Source organism: Eptatretus burgeri, chromosome 11 (genome assembly GCF_056783735.1).
Source record: "Eptatretus burgeri isolate ZD-2024b chromosome 11, Ebu_testis_v1, whole genome shotgun sequence".
Taxonomy (NCBI): domain Eukaryota; kingdom Metazoa; phylum Chordata; class Myxini; order Myxiniformes; family Myxinidae; genus Eptatretus; species Eptatretus burgeri.
In genome coordinates, this window is record NC_140971.1 from 4,819,461 (window position 1) to 4,834,990 (window position 15,530).

The 15,530-nt window shown below is 46.7% G+C and overlaps 1 protein-coding gene across 1 annotated transcript in view; it reads left to right on the forward strand.

Moving 5' to 3' along the window:
* Positions 1 to 15,530, forward strand: part of UBR4 (ubiquitin protein ligase E3 component n-recognin 4) — a 155,349-nt gene that overhangs the window by 74,839 nt on the left and 64,980 nt on the right. The window contains exons 36-52 of the mRNA XM_085844959.1: positions 1,913 to 1,983; positions 5,725 to 5,872; positions 6,047 to 6,331; positions 6,507 to 6,677; positions 6,780 to 6,962; positions 7,161 to 7,319; positions 7,772 to 7,924; positions 8,052 to 8,195; positions 9,367 to 9,447; positions 9,541 to 9,698; positions 9,859 to 10,036; positions 10,477 to 10,678; positions 11,056 to 11,219; positions 11,341 to 11,557; positions 11,764 to 12,004; positions 12,918 to 12,950; positions 14,641 to 14,704. Coding sequence (XP_085701085.1) covers positions 1,913 to 1,983; positions 5,725 to 5,872; positions 6,047 to 6,331; positions 6,507 to 6,677; positions 6,780 to 6,962; positions 7,161 to 7,319; positions 7,772 to 7,924; positions 8,052 to 8,195; positions 9,367 to 9,447; positions 9,541 to 9,698; positions 9,859 to 10,036; positions 10,477 to 10,678; positions 11,056 to 11,219; positions 11,341 to 11,557; positions 11,764 to 12,004; positions 12,918 to 12,950; positions 14,641 to 14,704 — 2,652 coding nt within the window. The remainder of the gene's footprint in view (positions 1 to 1,912; positions 1,984 to 5,724; positions 5,873 to 6,046; positions 6,332 to 6,506; positions 6,678 to 6,779; positions 6,963 to 7,160; positions 7,320 to 7,771; positions 7,925 to 8,051; positions 8,196 to 9,366; positions 9,448 to 9,540; positions 9,699 to 9,858; positions 10,037 to 10,476; positions 10,679 to 11,055; positions 11,220 to 11,340; positions 11,558 to 11,763; positions 12,005 to 12,917; positions 12,951 to 14,640; positions 14,705 to 15,530) is intronic.

Sequence of the window (15,530 nt, forward strand, 5' to 3'; positions counted from 1 at the left end):
TGTATATTAGGAGGAGAAATAAAATGCAAAACCTAACCCACGAGGTTCCACAGATCACGCTCGTACAACAAAACAATAATGCAGGCAGGACTTCCCTTTGTCTCTATGATACGCAGTGTGGACACAGGACTCGATGCAGCCAGATTTAAGAAACCAGGAGCGAGACGAGAGCCAGTAACAATAATGTCCAAAGATGAAGTAACACAGCCATGAGCAGGGCCAGCCATGAGTTGGCCTTCAACCAGGCCATGTGGTCATCTTTGTCCTTTTTCCCTAGGCCTCCTGGTCGGCACTCCTTCTCTCTCCTCCAAGTGCTGAGGTCTTCCTTCCCCTCTCGAAAGGCACGGTGGCTCCTTTCCCTCTCCAAAGGCAGGGTGATACCAGCTTGAGTCTATCCCAAAAATTCTGCAGAGCAAACCACAATAATCACTGCCTCACAAGCTCCTCCGTGGACCACTTGCTCCACCAACCTCCTTCCACACGAGCCTCTCTTGGTTCTCTCTCGTGGACTGGAGCTTTCTTCTTCCTCCTGAGTGGAGCTCTCCTCAGGGCTGTCCTGCCCACGGAACGGCCCCGATAAAAAAAAAATGTCCATCGCCACTTCTGGCTCCACAGCACAAATACACCTTTCTATATGAGGTCCCACAGTGGACAGTGCATGTCAGAGCAGAAACTCCACCATGAAGTCCAAGGAACTGTCCATAGAGCTATGAGATAGAATTGTGAGGAAGTACAGATCTGGGGTAGGGTATAAAACAATTTCAAGAGTGTTGAAAGTTCCCAAGAGCACAGTGAGCTCCATCATTTGGAAATGGAAAAAAGATGGAACTACCCAGAATCTTCCTCAAGCTGACTGTCCGGCCAAACTGAGCAACTGGGAAAGGAGGACCTTGGTCAGGGAGGTGACCAAGAACCCAATGACCACTCTGACAGAACTACAGAGTTCCTTGGCTGACATTGAAGAACCTGCTGGAAGGACAACAGTCTCTGCAGGACTTCACAAATCTCGGTTTTATGGGAGAGTGGTCAGACGGAACTACTCCTGAGAAAAAGGCACATGACAGCACGCCTGGAGTTTACAAAAAGGCACCTGATAGAACTGAGAGCATGAGGCAAAATATTCTGTGGTCTGATGAGATGAAAATTGAACTCTTTGGCCTGAATGTAAAGAGCTATGTCTGGCGGAAACTGAACACAGCTCATCACCCATCTAACATCATCCCTACCGTGAAGCATGGTGGTGGCAGCATCATGCTATGGGGTTGCTTTTCAGCAACAGGGACTGGGGGACTTGTGAGGATGGAGGGAACAATGAATGGAGCCAAATACACGGAAATCCTTGAGGAGAACCTGTTTCAGAGTGCAAAAGACCCTTTGCTTGGGGTCATTGTCCTGTTGGAACATAGATCTTCACCGCAGTCTTATAGCCAAAGCAACACTGGAATGACTTCAGAAAAAGAACGTGAACATCCTTGAGTGGCCCAGCCAAAGCCCAGACTTGAATCCCATTGAGAATCTGTGGAAGGACTTGAAGATTGCTGTTCACCGACGCTCCACATCCAACTTGACAGAGCTTGAGCAAATCTGCAAGGAAGAATGGGAGAAAATCCCCAAATCCAAATGTGCAAAGCTGATACAGACATCCCAAGAAGAGTCGAAGCTGTAATCGCCGCCAAAGGAGCTTCTACAAAGTATTGACCAGGGGGTTGAATACTTAATTTGTGAAAAATTCTAAAAACATGTTTTCACCTTGTCGTTATGTGGTATTTCATGTGGAACGGTGACAAAAATTTTATATTTAATTCATTTTAAATTCTTGCTGTAACATAACAACATGTCGTCCCTATTTTATGTGGGCGTTACTGTTTAATGAGTGTAATTTGCTCAAAGGAAACCCCCTTTTTGTGCCCAGGATGAAGACTCTCTGTGTAACAAGCTGTGCACATTTACCATCACGCAAAAGGAGTTCATGAACCAACACTGGTGAGTATGGGTTTGGAATGGGACAGACGTAAAACAGCACCCTCAACCAAAGTCGATCGACAGTCCCTGCCCTTTCAATGGTCGTGAAGTCCTTTCGTCCGCCATTGATGAAGTCAACCTCCTTGGTGAGATTTCAATCAGTCACTGCTGACTTGTCCCTCTCATGTGGATGTCTATATATCTATCCACTGTCATAATCACTCCTCAGAAAGTTTGGAAACTCATCCGAGGGCTGGACATTTCAAAAGCTACTGGACCACATTTTATCCCTGCAATTGTCCTGAAAATGTGCTGGATTCTCTCCAAAGTGTACAACCTGTGCCTATCAAAGTTTGGTCTCCCACCTTGCTGGACGTTGGCTCTGGTTGTACCTGCATTAAGGGCTCTGGGGAGAAATCTTATCCATCCAACCATTGGCCGCTCAGCCTTCTTCCCATTATGAGCAAAGTATTTGAATCCTTTATCAAACCAGCTTATGACTTTCCTGGAACGCCATAATCTCCTCACTGACGCTCAATATGGATTCCGTCATTTCCGAACGACTGGTGATGTTCTTTCCCTCACAACTGAACACGTGAACCAGGCCTTAGACCGGCGTGGCAATGCCAGACTTGTAGCCCTTGACATCTCGAAGGATTTTGATAAAGTTTGGCATAATTCTCTCATTCACAAGCTGACGCCATATGGCATCTCTGGGCCTTTGCTTGCAATACTCTCAGACTTTCTCACGGATTGGCAAATTTTTGTGTGCCATGAGCGTCAATCTTCGACAACCCATAACATTGATGCAGAAGTTCCCCAGGGCTCTGTGTTGGGACCACCTTTGTTTCTGCTTTCCATGCAGTGCCTTCCGAAAGTATTCACACCCCTTGACTTTTTCATGTTTTGTTGTATACAGCCTGAATTTCAAGTGGATTGCATTGAGATTTTTTTGGGGGGAGGGGTCACTGATCTACACATAATACCCCCATCATGAGTGGAATTTTCTTTTTCGAAATTTTTACAAATCAATTAAAAATTAAAAGCTCAAATGTCAATAAGTATTCAACCCCTTTGCGCTGACTCCAAATTGAGTTCCGGTGAATCCAATTTCCTTTGATCATTCTTGAGATGCCTCCACAACTTGATTGGAGTCCACCTTTGTCCAATTCAATCGATTGGACATTATTTAGAAGGAAACGCACCTTTTTGGTCCCTCAGTTGACGGTGCATGTCAGAGCAGAAACTCCACCATGAAGTCCAATGAACTGTCCATACAACTCCGAGGTAGAATTGTGAGGAGGTATAGATCTGGGGAAGAGGGTATAAAACAATTTATAGAGTGTTTGAAAGTTCCCAAGAGCACAGTGAGCTCCATCGTTTGGAGATGGAAACAATAATGAACGACCAAGACTTCCTCGAGCTGGCCGTCTGACCAAACTTAGCAAGAAGGACCTCGGTCAGTGAGGTGACCAAGAACCCAATGACCATTCCAACAGAAAACAATCTTTGCAGAACTTCACAAATCCAGGCTTTATGGGAGACTGGCCATACGGAATCCACTCCTGAGGAAAAGGCACATGACAGCACTCCTGGACTTTGCAATAAAACACATGAAATACTGAGAGCATGAGGCAAAATATTCTGTGGTCTGATGAGACGAAAATTGAACTCTTTGGCCTGAATGCAAAGCGCGATGTCTGGCGGAAACTCAACACAGCTCATCACCCATCTAACATCATCCCTACCGTGAAGCATGGTGGTGACAGCATCGTACTATTGTGATACTTTTCAGCGACAGGGACTGGGAGACTTGCGTGGATAGAGGGAACAATGAATGGAGCCAAATACAGGTAAATCCTTGAGGAGAACCTGCTTCAGAGTGCAGAAAACCATAGACTGTGGTGAAGATTTACGTTCCAACAGGACAATGACCCCAAGCATATAGCCGAAGCAACACTGGAACGGCTTCAGAACAAGAACATGAAAGTCCTCGAGTGGCCCTGCCAAAGACCAGACTTGAATACCATTGAGAATCTGTGGAAAGACGACAATTGCTGTTCACCGTGATTTCCCCATCCAACTTGACAAAGCTGGAACAAATCTGCAAGGAAGGATGGGAGAAAATCCCCAAATCCAGATGTGCAAAGCTGATACAGACATACCCAAGAAGACTCGAAGATGTAATTCCTGTCAAAGGAGCTTCGACAAAGTACTACCTGAAGGAGCTGAACACTTATGTAAATTATATATTTGAGCTTTTCATTTTCAATAAATCTGTAAACATTTCTCAAAACCTGTTTTTTTTCACTTTGTCATTGTGGGTTATTTTGTGTAGATTGGTGACAAAAAATTTAAATATAATCCATTTTTAATTCAGGTTGTAATGCAACAATATGTGAAAAAGGCAAGGGGTGTGAATACTTTCTGAAGGCACTGGAAATGACCTGCCCGACAACATTTCATCTCTGCCAGCCATTTATGCTGACGACTCAACCCTCCATACTACTTCCTGTCTGCATCACTCTGTCTTCAAGCCAGTGTCAATCTAAACCGGGACCTTGAGAATGTCAGTAACTGGGGAAAAGACTGGTTCATCAGCATCAATCAAAAGAAGACCCACCTGCTATCCATGCACAGGTCAAGATCGCCCTCTTTTCATAACCTGATTATGGACCAAATACCATTCCAAGAACTTGATGACATCTGCTTTCTTGGTCTGGACATCACTTCTTACCTTGGTTGCGATATGTACCTTTCTGACATTTCCAAAAAAGCCTCCCAGTGACTTAGCTGCCTACATTGGGCTTGTTGGTACTTCCCTCCTGAGGCCTCGCTCCACCTGCACAAGACCCCGTCATATATCCAGTCGTTTCTCTCTTTCTCTCTTTCTTTCTCTCTTTCTTTCTCTCTTTCACATTTTTCTCTTTCTCTTTCCTTCCCTCTTTCCTTCTCTCTTTCTCTTTCTTTCCTTCCTCTCTTTCCTTCCCTCTTTCCTTCTCTCTTTCCTTCCCTCTTTCCTTCTCTCTTTTCTCTCTCTTTTTCTCTCTTTCTCCCTCTCTTTCTGTCTTTTTCTCTCTCTGTCTTTCTCTCTCTGTCTTTCTCTCTCTGTCTTTCTCCCTCTGTCTTTCTCCCTCTGTCTTTCTCCCTCTGTCTTTCTCCCTCTGTCTTTCTCCCTCTGTCTTTCTCCCTCTGTCTTTCTCCCTCTGTCTTTCTCCCTCTGTCTTTCTCCCTCTGTCTTTCTCCCTCTGTCTTTCTCCCTCTGTCTTTCTCCCTCTGTCTTTCTCCCTCTCTCTTTCTCCCTCTGTCTTTCTCCCTCTGTCTTTCTCCCTCTGTCTTTCTCCCTCTGTCTTTCTCCCTCTGTCTTTCTCCCTCTGTCTTTCTCCCTCTGTCTTTCTCCCTCTGTCTTTCTCCCTCTGTCTTTCTCCCTCTGTCTTTCTCCCTCTGTCTTTCTCCCTCCGTCTTTCTCCCTCCGTCTTTCTCCCTCTGTCTTTCTCCCTCCGTCTTTCTCCCTCCGTCTTTCTCCCTCCGTCTTTCTCCCTCCGTCTTTCTCCCTCCGTCTTTCTCCCTCTGTCTTTCTCCCTCTGTCTTTCTCCCTCTGTCTTTCTCCCTCTGTCTTTCTCCCTCTGTCTTTCTCCCTCTGTCTTTCTCCCTCTGTCTTTCTCCCTCTCTATATTTATATATATATATATATATATATATTATAAGATATAATGCTAGATTTACAGTGAAGAGATTCAACGTTTCCTTTTTTGGTTCCAGGTATCACTGTCACACATGCAAGATGGTGGATGGTGTTGGTGTCTGCACAGTGTGTGCCAAAGTGTGTCACAGGGATCACGAGGTCTCATACGCCAAGTATGGCTCTTTCTTCTGTGATTGCGGAGCCAAAGATGATGGCACCTGCCAGGTGAGCTTACATAGAAGCATCTGGTTTGGATTGAACCTTTTCTCCATTTTGTTTTCCTTATCAAACCTGAATGTGCGCAGACTTGGTTGAAATTCAACAAGGCCCACATGATGACATTTCTCCCCCTGTTCCATGGAGACCTTTTGTTATTATTCCCTTCCCAATGCAAATCAGGCCCTTATAAAGAGAAGCCCAACCCTGGGCTTAAGTTCAGGGGTCAAGGAACCAGGTCCATTTACCACGGAGATGCGGAGTGGAGGCAGTACAGCAGTCACTGAGGTGTCCGCAAGACACCGCGTGGCATCTTCAGCGACAGCTTCCGAAAGGGGTGGGCGTGGTGGAGGGTCGACGTCAACGGGCTATGCATCTGAGGGTCGGGCTGGGGAAGACGAGCGAATGAAGAAGCGCAGCCTTTGCTGGCAGGTGGAAGGCTGTCGTGCTGAACTCACTGCTCAGGTGGTGAGTGATTTGATTTCTTGTTAATCACACTTTCATTGTTTTGTTTCTTCATTTACCCGCCCATTCACATTGAAATATTTTGATCCTTTGGTCGGAATTGAACTTGAGGCAGCTCGTTTTGACCGAACTGTTGTGACATTTGTTCTCATCATTTCATCCCCTCCCCTCCCTCTAGACATGCTCTGGTACAGCCCACACGGTGCTAGAACTGTTGAATCTCTTGTTGGAGCCCATCAAGCAGAGTTTCCAGCAGGCATCTGCGGCTGGCACAAGCCGGCGGGCTCAGGCTGCCTTGCACACACTGCACTCGGCCTCCAAGACCTGCGAGTTCACCGATCAGCTCATGGTTCGTGCATTGTGGTGGGATTCTCCAGACCCCCCCCCTCTCAACCTCCACCCTGTCCTGTTTTTTACTTTCTGCCCTTTATTTCTATCACTTTTTATTCAGGTCCCAACGCTGGGTTCTCAAGAAGGAGCTTTTGAGAATGTGCGCATGAGCTACAGTGGGGAGCAGGGCCAGACAATCCGCCAGCTCTTATCCGCACATGTGCTGCGCCGTGTCGCCATGTGCGTTCTCTCATCCCCACATGGACGCCGCCAGCACCTGGCCGTGTCGCACGAGAAAGGAAAGGTAGGTCAAGGGCACTCTACTTTGCTTGTTCGTCATGACTGTAATGTTCACCTCCACATTATCCTTTTCTTTGTTTCCCGTTCTTCCTCTGAACATATTACCAATACCTCCCACACATACTTCTCATGTTATTTTTTTCCCCTTGATCATTACCCAAATGAGTACCTCCCTTCTCTTTTGTCGATCTCCTCTTTTTAGATCACCGTCCTCCAACTGTCAACCCTCCTAAAACAAGCAGATACGAGCAAGAGGAAATTGACCCTGACACGCCTTGCCTCAGCTCCTGTTCCTTTCACCGTACTCAGTTTATCAGGAAACCCCTGCAATGAGGACTACCTGGCTGTTTGTGGCCTTAAGGTGGCTCAATAGATACTTGTTGGTAATTTTTGGATCGTTGGATATGTCGGTCATTTAAACTGTTTGTTTGTTGACGTGAAGAATGTTTGGCGAACAATAAAATCTCAGAATCCAGACGGACACCTACCACGAGCCTCAGAATGACGCACATTAGTTGGTTTATTTTGTACGGTCTTGAGGTGCCTGCCTGGGAGGCCGGGAGCATTAAGTAAAGGTCTCGTATAAAACAGTGGTATGGAATAACAACCATGTCGGTGATTGAAATACATAAGGAAGTGAGGAATTTAAATTATTTGACTTTAATTAGTGGTCTGACACTGGGGGAAGAGGAAACCAGGTGCTGATTTTCAAAGGTGTCGTGGAAGTGATACATTTTTTAACTTCTTGTTATTTTCCTGCAGATGAAGTTCAAACCTTCCTAACTATCCCTTCTCGCATTGCTTTGTTCTCAGGACTGTCATGTCCTCACTTTTGGAAGCTCTGGATCAGTCTCTGACCATCTGGTGTTACATCCTCAGCTGACCACTGGGAACTTCATAATCAAGGCATTATGGCTGCCTGGTTCCCAGACAGAGCTGGCTGTCGTCACATCTGATTTTATTAAGGTGGTGATGATTACATAGTTACAACGACCGCTTCATTTTTCCTCCCGGACTGTAATCCTTCCATTCGCACACTCATTTCCCTCATGGACCTGCGATCGATTGCACCGTTTCTCGTCTTTCCTTCTAGGTGTACGACCTTTCTGTGGATGCCCTCAGCCCCAGCTTCTTCTTCCTCTTGCCTAGTTCCAAGGTACGGGACGCTACATTTGTCTGTGGAGATGATGGACGTCACCTTCTCATCATGGCTTCGTCTGGTTATGTCTACGTGCAGGTATGCTTCTCCATGATTATTATTATTATGTTTTTATCAGCCCACGCTCGCAAAGCAAAAAAATTGGGGTTAAGCAATTGGTCGAGCGTGTACGTACGCATGTACGTTCGTGTCTGCGTTTTGTTATGGCCGTACATCAAAAATCGTTCAGCGGAGGAAATTTAAACTTTACCACATGCGATATGACCATTTGGGTAGTGTACGTTGAAAACTGATCAAAATTATTATCATTACAATTGATCGCTTCAGCCATTATTATGATCAGCCGGTGAAAAAAAAATCGAACACAACGTACAATTTGACGTTTTAACGATCTCCCGATTGATACTTCGGCGTCTTTATCAGCCTTGGTAGTTATGAAAACGCTCGAACGAGAATAAAAGCTCCTTTGTAAAGACATATGGATGTACTCTCCAGCAGATTTTTAGCCGCTTCTCGCTAAGAACGTGGCTCAAAGAGAGCTCCGCGTTGTTGTTCTTCTTGTTGATGTTCTTCTTGTTGTTCTTCTTCTTCTTCTTCTTCTTGTTGTTGTTGTTGTTCTTCTTGTGAAGACAAAACCTTTAGGACTCGGCTCTTTTATATACAGGATCCGGATCTCCTTAAATATTAAACACCTGTACACATCCTCGCATTGAGGGTGCCTTTTGAGAGCGTCTATCATCAACTTTTAAATATATTCGGACATTTGCTTTAAAGTTTCGAAAAGTTCACGTCACTATTTAAAGATTATTCCATTTAATGTGTTGTAATTTCGTAAATACACGATTTTCTCGTCATGAACAGGAGCCTCCATGACGGGTCTCGCTATTGGCTCCATCAAGGCACGTGACAAAATATCGGAAGTTGTTGTAATTTATATATTTATCAATTTTTTTTTTTTTTTTTAGCGGCGTCGTGTTGCAAACGCTGGCTCCAAGAGAGCTCCGCGTTGTTGTTGTTGTTGTTGTTCTTCTTCTTCTTCTGGTGAAGACAAAACCTTTATGACGCGGCTCTTGGACACATTTGTCCTTGTTCAAAATATGATTTGTATACATTCACCTCAGAAGTGTAGCAGTTACAAATTTGCCGCCGAAGAGTTGGCACGCACCAAGTCCTTCTCAAGACTGCGTGGGGTAACTATTCTATGAATACCATCGAGTTCTCTTATTTACTTACAATTGTTATTTTGCAGTGTTTGGAGGAGGCGAGCGGTGCCCAGCATGGACCTTTCTATGTTACTAACTGCCTGGAGATCACTCACGAAGACTTGAAGGTATCGAGGTGTATAGGTCTTGCAAGTTGGTTGATAGTTGGATTTGAGGGCGCCGTTGTGAATTTATTTTCTTCCCTCTTTCACACTTGCAAGGATGGCAATGGTCAGGTGGCTGGTGGTGGGGCCTCCATCTACTATTCGCATTGCCTACAGCTCCTGATGCTAAGCTACGGGCACGGCCGTTGCTTTGCAGCCACACTTGCGCTCGGCTGCTTGAGTGCTGTCAAATTGTTTCCCATCACCCTCAAGAGGTTTGTTTGTTTCACTGATTTCTTGATTGCTAAAATTGACGGATAAAATTGATGGCTTTTTTTTGTTTTGTTTTGTTTTGTTTGTCTCACCCATCTTGTCTCCCTCTGATGCCTTTTGATTACATTCTTTCTTTTCCCTCATCCACCTGTCTTGCTTCAGCTCCAACGGTGGTTCAGCAAGTAAGACCCCGCCCGTGCTCTGTCAATGGGCAGAAGTTCCTGGACACCCTGGTTTGCTGTGCTGTGTCCAGCAGGCAACTGGTACACCCGTGATCATCATGGTACGTCCGGAAACCTTCCTACTGCAGGAAATCCGAGCTCTACCTGCCAAAGCAAAGGTAGGTTTGTGAAGTCAGTGGTCTTGCATGATAACTTGATATATGTCAACGTGGAGGTCTTCTATGATAAGTTTTCAAACTAGAAGGGCACTCAGTGGAGCGCATACCTCCATTATTCAATGCCTGATCCACGGGAACATATCGGGCCCAATACATTTTTGAAATACCATGTTATGTATCGTTTTTGGCCCCATCTCTCAATGGTGAAGAATCACTTTTAAAATGATCAGATCCGGATCGTCACCAAAATCTAATCAGTTCGTCCTTGTCACACACCCAACCTGTCTGCAAAATTTCTTCCAAATCCGTTTCACAACTTTTTGAGATATCCTGCACACAAACAAACAGACACAGGGGTGGACACATAACCGAAGTCACCATTTTATTTGGATGCTAGAAGCAGATCATCCTGATTAGCTAGTGCACTGTTTGAACCCCAGATCCAGGACCTTGTGGCTATCCGCCATTCAGCGTGTGGGGAGCAGCAGAGAACCACAATGATTGTCCTGTGTGAGGATGGGAGCTTGCGTATCTACACGAGCAGCACAGAGCATACGTCCTTCTGGCTGCAGCCGGCTTTGCAGCCGACCGGCATAGTCAGCATCTTGAAACCAGTCCGGAAGCGCAAGGCCACTGTTATTGGTAACACTTCTACTGTTACTAATGCTCATCCTGATCTGCATTATCACCGTTATCAGAAGTAGAAATTTTGCTGTTTTGCGCTCCTACGCTAGTTTTTGGAATACGAAGGACTATAGATGTTTCGGTTGTACACACCCGATGGCGATGCTCTTTTCGTGCCTTGCTGCTGTACATTGATGTAACTCTCAAATGCCATGCTTTCCCTGTGACAGGAGCATGAACGCTCCCAGCCATTACTTATAGCACACCTTTGCTTTGTGGAAAGTGTTGGCATGCACATCCTATGTCTCATGTATAATACGTCCAACATATAATGTATATCGATTGTTTTTACACGAACCTTTTTGTTGTTTTTTTTGTTTGTTTTTTTTCCCCAGCATCCCGGACCATGAACCAGGTCACATTCCCCATTGACTTTTTTGAGCACAATCAACAGCTGGGGGAAGTGGAATTTGGAGGGGGTGATTTATTGCAGGTGTACCATGTAGCCCAGCTGAAACATCGCCTCAACACTTCTGGCCTTTACGTTGCCAGTACCAAGGTAACCAGTTTTTTTTTTTTTGTCTGTTTGTTTTATTTGTTTCTTTGTTGTTGCCTACGTGTTGCAAATTCTCTGATCCTCAAATTCCCGCTCCTTGTTTGCTTTGCATCATTTTCACCAGCCCGGCGGCTTCACCCTGGAGGTCTCAAACCCTTCACAGGGCACAGTTATGACCGGTCTTCGTATCCAGGTGGGATCCCAAGGTGTGGAGCGCGTTCCGGCCCACCTTGAGGTGTTCGGGCGCACCGTGCCACTCAGTCTGGCACGACCACGCTGGTTTGATGTACCCTTCACTCGGGACGAGGCCCTTCAGGCCGACAAGAAATTCAATATTTTTAGTACGTCTTTTCACTCATTCTTGGACTCTGCAGCGTTTGAACTTGTATCCTTATGTTTCACTTCTAAATGAACCTCCTCAGGAAGCATTTACATTCACAAGTGCACATCGCTGCATATCAACCGAAAAACTCACCTTCCAACATCCTCAACCTTGACTTCTAATTGAAAATCAAACTCAACATCACCCCTTCATTGTCTCTCCCAGTTGGTCCCTCTGCAGATGCAACGGGAGTAACGATGATCGATTCCATCAAAATCTACGGCAAGACTAAGGAGGCGTTTGGTTGGCCAGATGATCCTCCAGATGAGTTTCCCGGTCCAACGAGTGCCGCGGCGGTATCTGGGAGTCCGGGACTGGGTGTGAATGGACAAGTAGGCGTTGGAATCTTAAGTGGAGACCCTGAGAGTACTGGTTCTGTTGTCAGCCCGACAACCAGCCTGGACAGGTGAGGGTAATATGGGAGCAAGGTAGTTTACATGTTGATTATTACACCTTGTGTTTTGTCTTGACTCCAGGTATTCTACTGCTTTGTTGCTTGTCTACAATTCTTTATTCAGCTGCCTATTTGCCTGCGAGGATTCCGATTCTTTTATGTACCTGCCCAACTACCGGCGTTGCCATCACGCTATTTTGCGCTCGTTTATACTGCAGATTGGCATCCAAAGAGGCCTCCTGGAAGGGAACAGCAATACTTTTAGCAACTCGGACGATTAAAGTTCTCTCGGAAAATCGGCACGACTCTTAAGGCCCGAGTGGCTCTGGGTGTAGTTAGGCACATGGTGTCGCCATGTTGCCAAGATCAATCTCACATTGCTGAAGAGTATGTTTTAGTGTTGGCAAAACCGTGAAACCAGATTGTGCAGGGGCTCGGAAATCCTTCGTGTCGCTAAGCTCTCTCGTGCTGATGATATAAACCGTGAAACAAAACGATGGCATTTCCTTTCGTGGCGCCACATCAGCGGATTTGTCAAAACATGTCACGTGTGATAGAAAAATGTCATCTCTCATGTGCTCAACATTCGTGAGGGCGTGAGTCCCCAAAATATGAAGAAGAGTAATTGTGTGTGATGTACATCCAGGAAACGAGCTCGTTTGGATGCTTAACGTCCAGATGTCGACCTGGTGTCTGGGATACTCTCGTTGATGATTCCGCCATGGACGTTTTGCTGCATGCTTTGTTCTTTTTGACAATGCTAAAGATTCCATTGCTCTTTTGCTCAACTCTTTCATTTCCTTCCCTCCCTCGTATTTCGTTTTCTGCTTTTGTCTCATCTGCACTCACATCTTCTTCTTCATGTCTCTCTGATGTTCTCTATTTTTTCCATTTTGTCTGGTTTTTCTTCTCTCTGCCCTCAAAGCCTGGATGCTGAGCCTCTCAATTTTTTGGACAGGTTCGTATGTTCCAGTGGGAATGTTGCACATGTTTTTTTTTTGTTTTTTTTTTTTAATGCAGTGATGCACCTTAATTAATCTTGGATTATGGCCTTGCTGCATTGCTATGTTCTGAGGCATCTCGATTTGCAGCATTGTGATCTGGCCACCGTGCTGAAAGGGAATGCACGAATATTTGTGTAGCTTGTCATTGGTGGAGGTCCCTATTTAAACCCTCATGCCTTTCCCTCGTCTGCCCTCCACAAATGATCTTGTTTGATCTCACACCCACCTTAACCTGCCCTGACGCCACGACACACCTTGACTTGCCCCGACACCACGACAAACCTTGACCTGCCCCGACGCCGCGACCCACCTTGACCTGCCCCAACGCTGTGACCCACCTTGACCTGCCCCAACGCCACGACCCACCTTGACCTGCTCCAACGCCGTGACCCACCTTGACCTGCCCCTATGCCGCGACCCATCTTGACCTGCCCCTATGCCGCGACCCATCTTGACCTGCCCCAACGCCGCGACCCACCTTGACCTGCCCCAACGCCGTGACCCACCGAGACCTGCCCCAATGCCGCGACCCACCTTGACCTGCCCCAACGCCGTGACCCACCGAGACCTGCCCCAACGCCGTGACCCACCTTGACCTGCCCCAACGCCGTGACCCACCTTGACCTGCCCCAACGCCGTGACCCACCTTGACCTGCCCCAACGCCGTGACCCACCTTGACCTGCCCCAACGCCGTGACCCACCTTGACCTGCCCCAACGCTGCAACCCACCTTGACCCGCCCCAACGCCACGACCCACCTTGACCTGCTCCAACGCCGTGACTCACCTTGACCTGCCCCAATGCCGCGACCCATCTTGACCTGCCCCAACGCCGTGACCCACCTTGACCTGCCCCAACGCCGTGACCTGCCTCAACGCCGCGACCCACCTTGACCTGCCCCAACGCCGTGACCCACCTTGACCTGCCCCAACGCCGTGACCCACCTTGACCTGCCCCAACGCCGTGACCCACCTTGACCTGCCCCAACGCCGTGACCCACCTTGACCTGCCCCAACGCCGTGACCCACCTTGACCTGCCCCAACGCCGTGACCCACCTTGACCTGCCCCAACGCCGTGACCCACCTTGACCTGCCCCAACGCCGTGACCCACCTTGACCTGCCCCAACGCCGTGACCCACCTTGACCTGCCCCAACGCCGTGACCCACCTTGACCTGCCCCAACGCCGTGACCCACCTTGACCTGCCCCAACACCGCGACCCACCTTGACCTGCCGCGACTTCTCCTCCCCCCACCTCCACCCCATGACCCTGTCAGTATCTCCTTGTCTGTGCTTCACCACTATTCCACTCCCTGGCTTCTTCTTAACTTGCGAGCTTATTACATTAAACTCGAGTGCACCCTTCATCATACTAACATGAATCATTTGAATATCTCCTGCATGCTTCTGTTTTGATTGCTTTTCTCGCACTGACCATAAGTTATGGACTGATTTGATTCTTTAATAATCACTTGAGGAGTCGATTCAAATATGATGTTTGAGAACAAAAGTGGATGTTTGTTTTTGTGAAAAGCTGTTTAAGATAATATCCAACGTGTCATTTGGAAATGGCACGGAGAGGCCATGCCTCGTGTTGACCCGCCTTGTGTCCCGTGCTGGCTCCCTGGCGGTGGCCTAATGCAGGTTGGTGGTGAATAGCTTTCAAGCACTGGAACATTGCTTCGCAGTCATGCCTGCTAATGAAAAGGTATGCACGATCTCACCAATAAGCCGAACGAGTTTCTGCCTTTCCACAGGTTTCCTCCTTTTCCGAATGTGTTCGTCATTTGGCTTTAACGACTGATAGGACACTGATTGGGATTTGGCTTTTGATAACTTCCAAGGCAACGGAATCTTTCATTATGTTTTGTACCCTCAGAAAGAAGGTTAAAATTTCACGTAACCAAAAGTTTCCCATCGAATGATGCCTCCAATAACACAGTGAAAGGGGTGAGAAATCCACCTGTCTCATGCACATCCCTTCGATAACCCCAAATTAATATGAATAACTTGTTAATTTCACAAAGTTCATATCCATTACTCACGTCCTAGCGTCGGTGACAGCTGTGAAAATTTTCCCTTTTTCCAGCATTTTCCTTAAGATTATAATTATTATTGTTATAGTTTTTTTTGTCAAGCTGAAGCACTCTCGTGCTTCCACCAAGTGTCAGAGACGGGTTGGTATACCCGGTAGCACCACGTTCGGGTTATCATGTTTTTTAAAATATTTTTTGTATAACATGTGGAGGCTCATGTAAGAGCCCATAAGAGCCCAGTTCCAAGCTAATACACAGACATACACCAATACAGGAGACAAGAGGGGTGGGGAACGGAGACAATAGATCTGTGGAAGGGAGAGGGATGGGACGTGGTACACGGGGTAAACAAGATGGTACTGCAGGGACTTTCAGGAAGGAAAGCAGGGAATTTGAAGAAGGTGGGATTGGGGTGGATTAATGGGTGTCGAAAATATCGTTGTTTTGGTTGGGGGAAGATAAGAGATGGTGGTGAACTGCTGTTTTGAAGACCTGGAG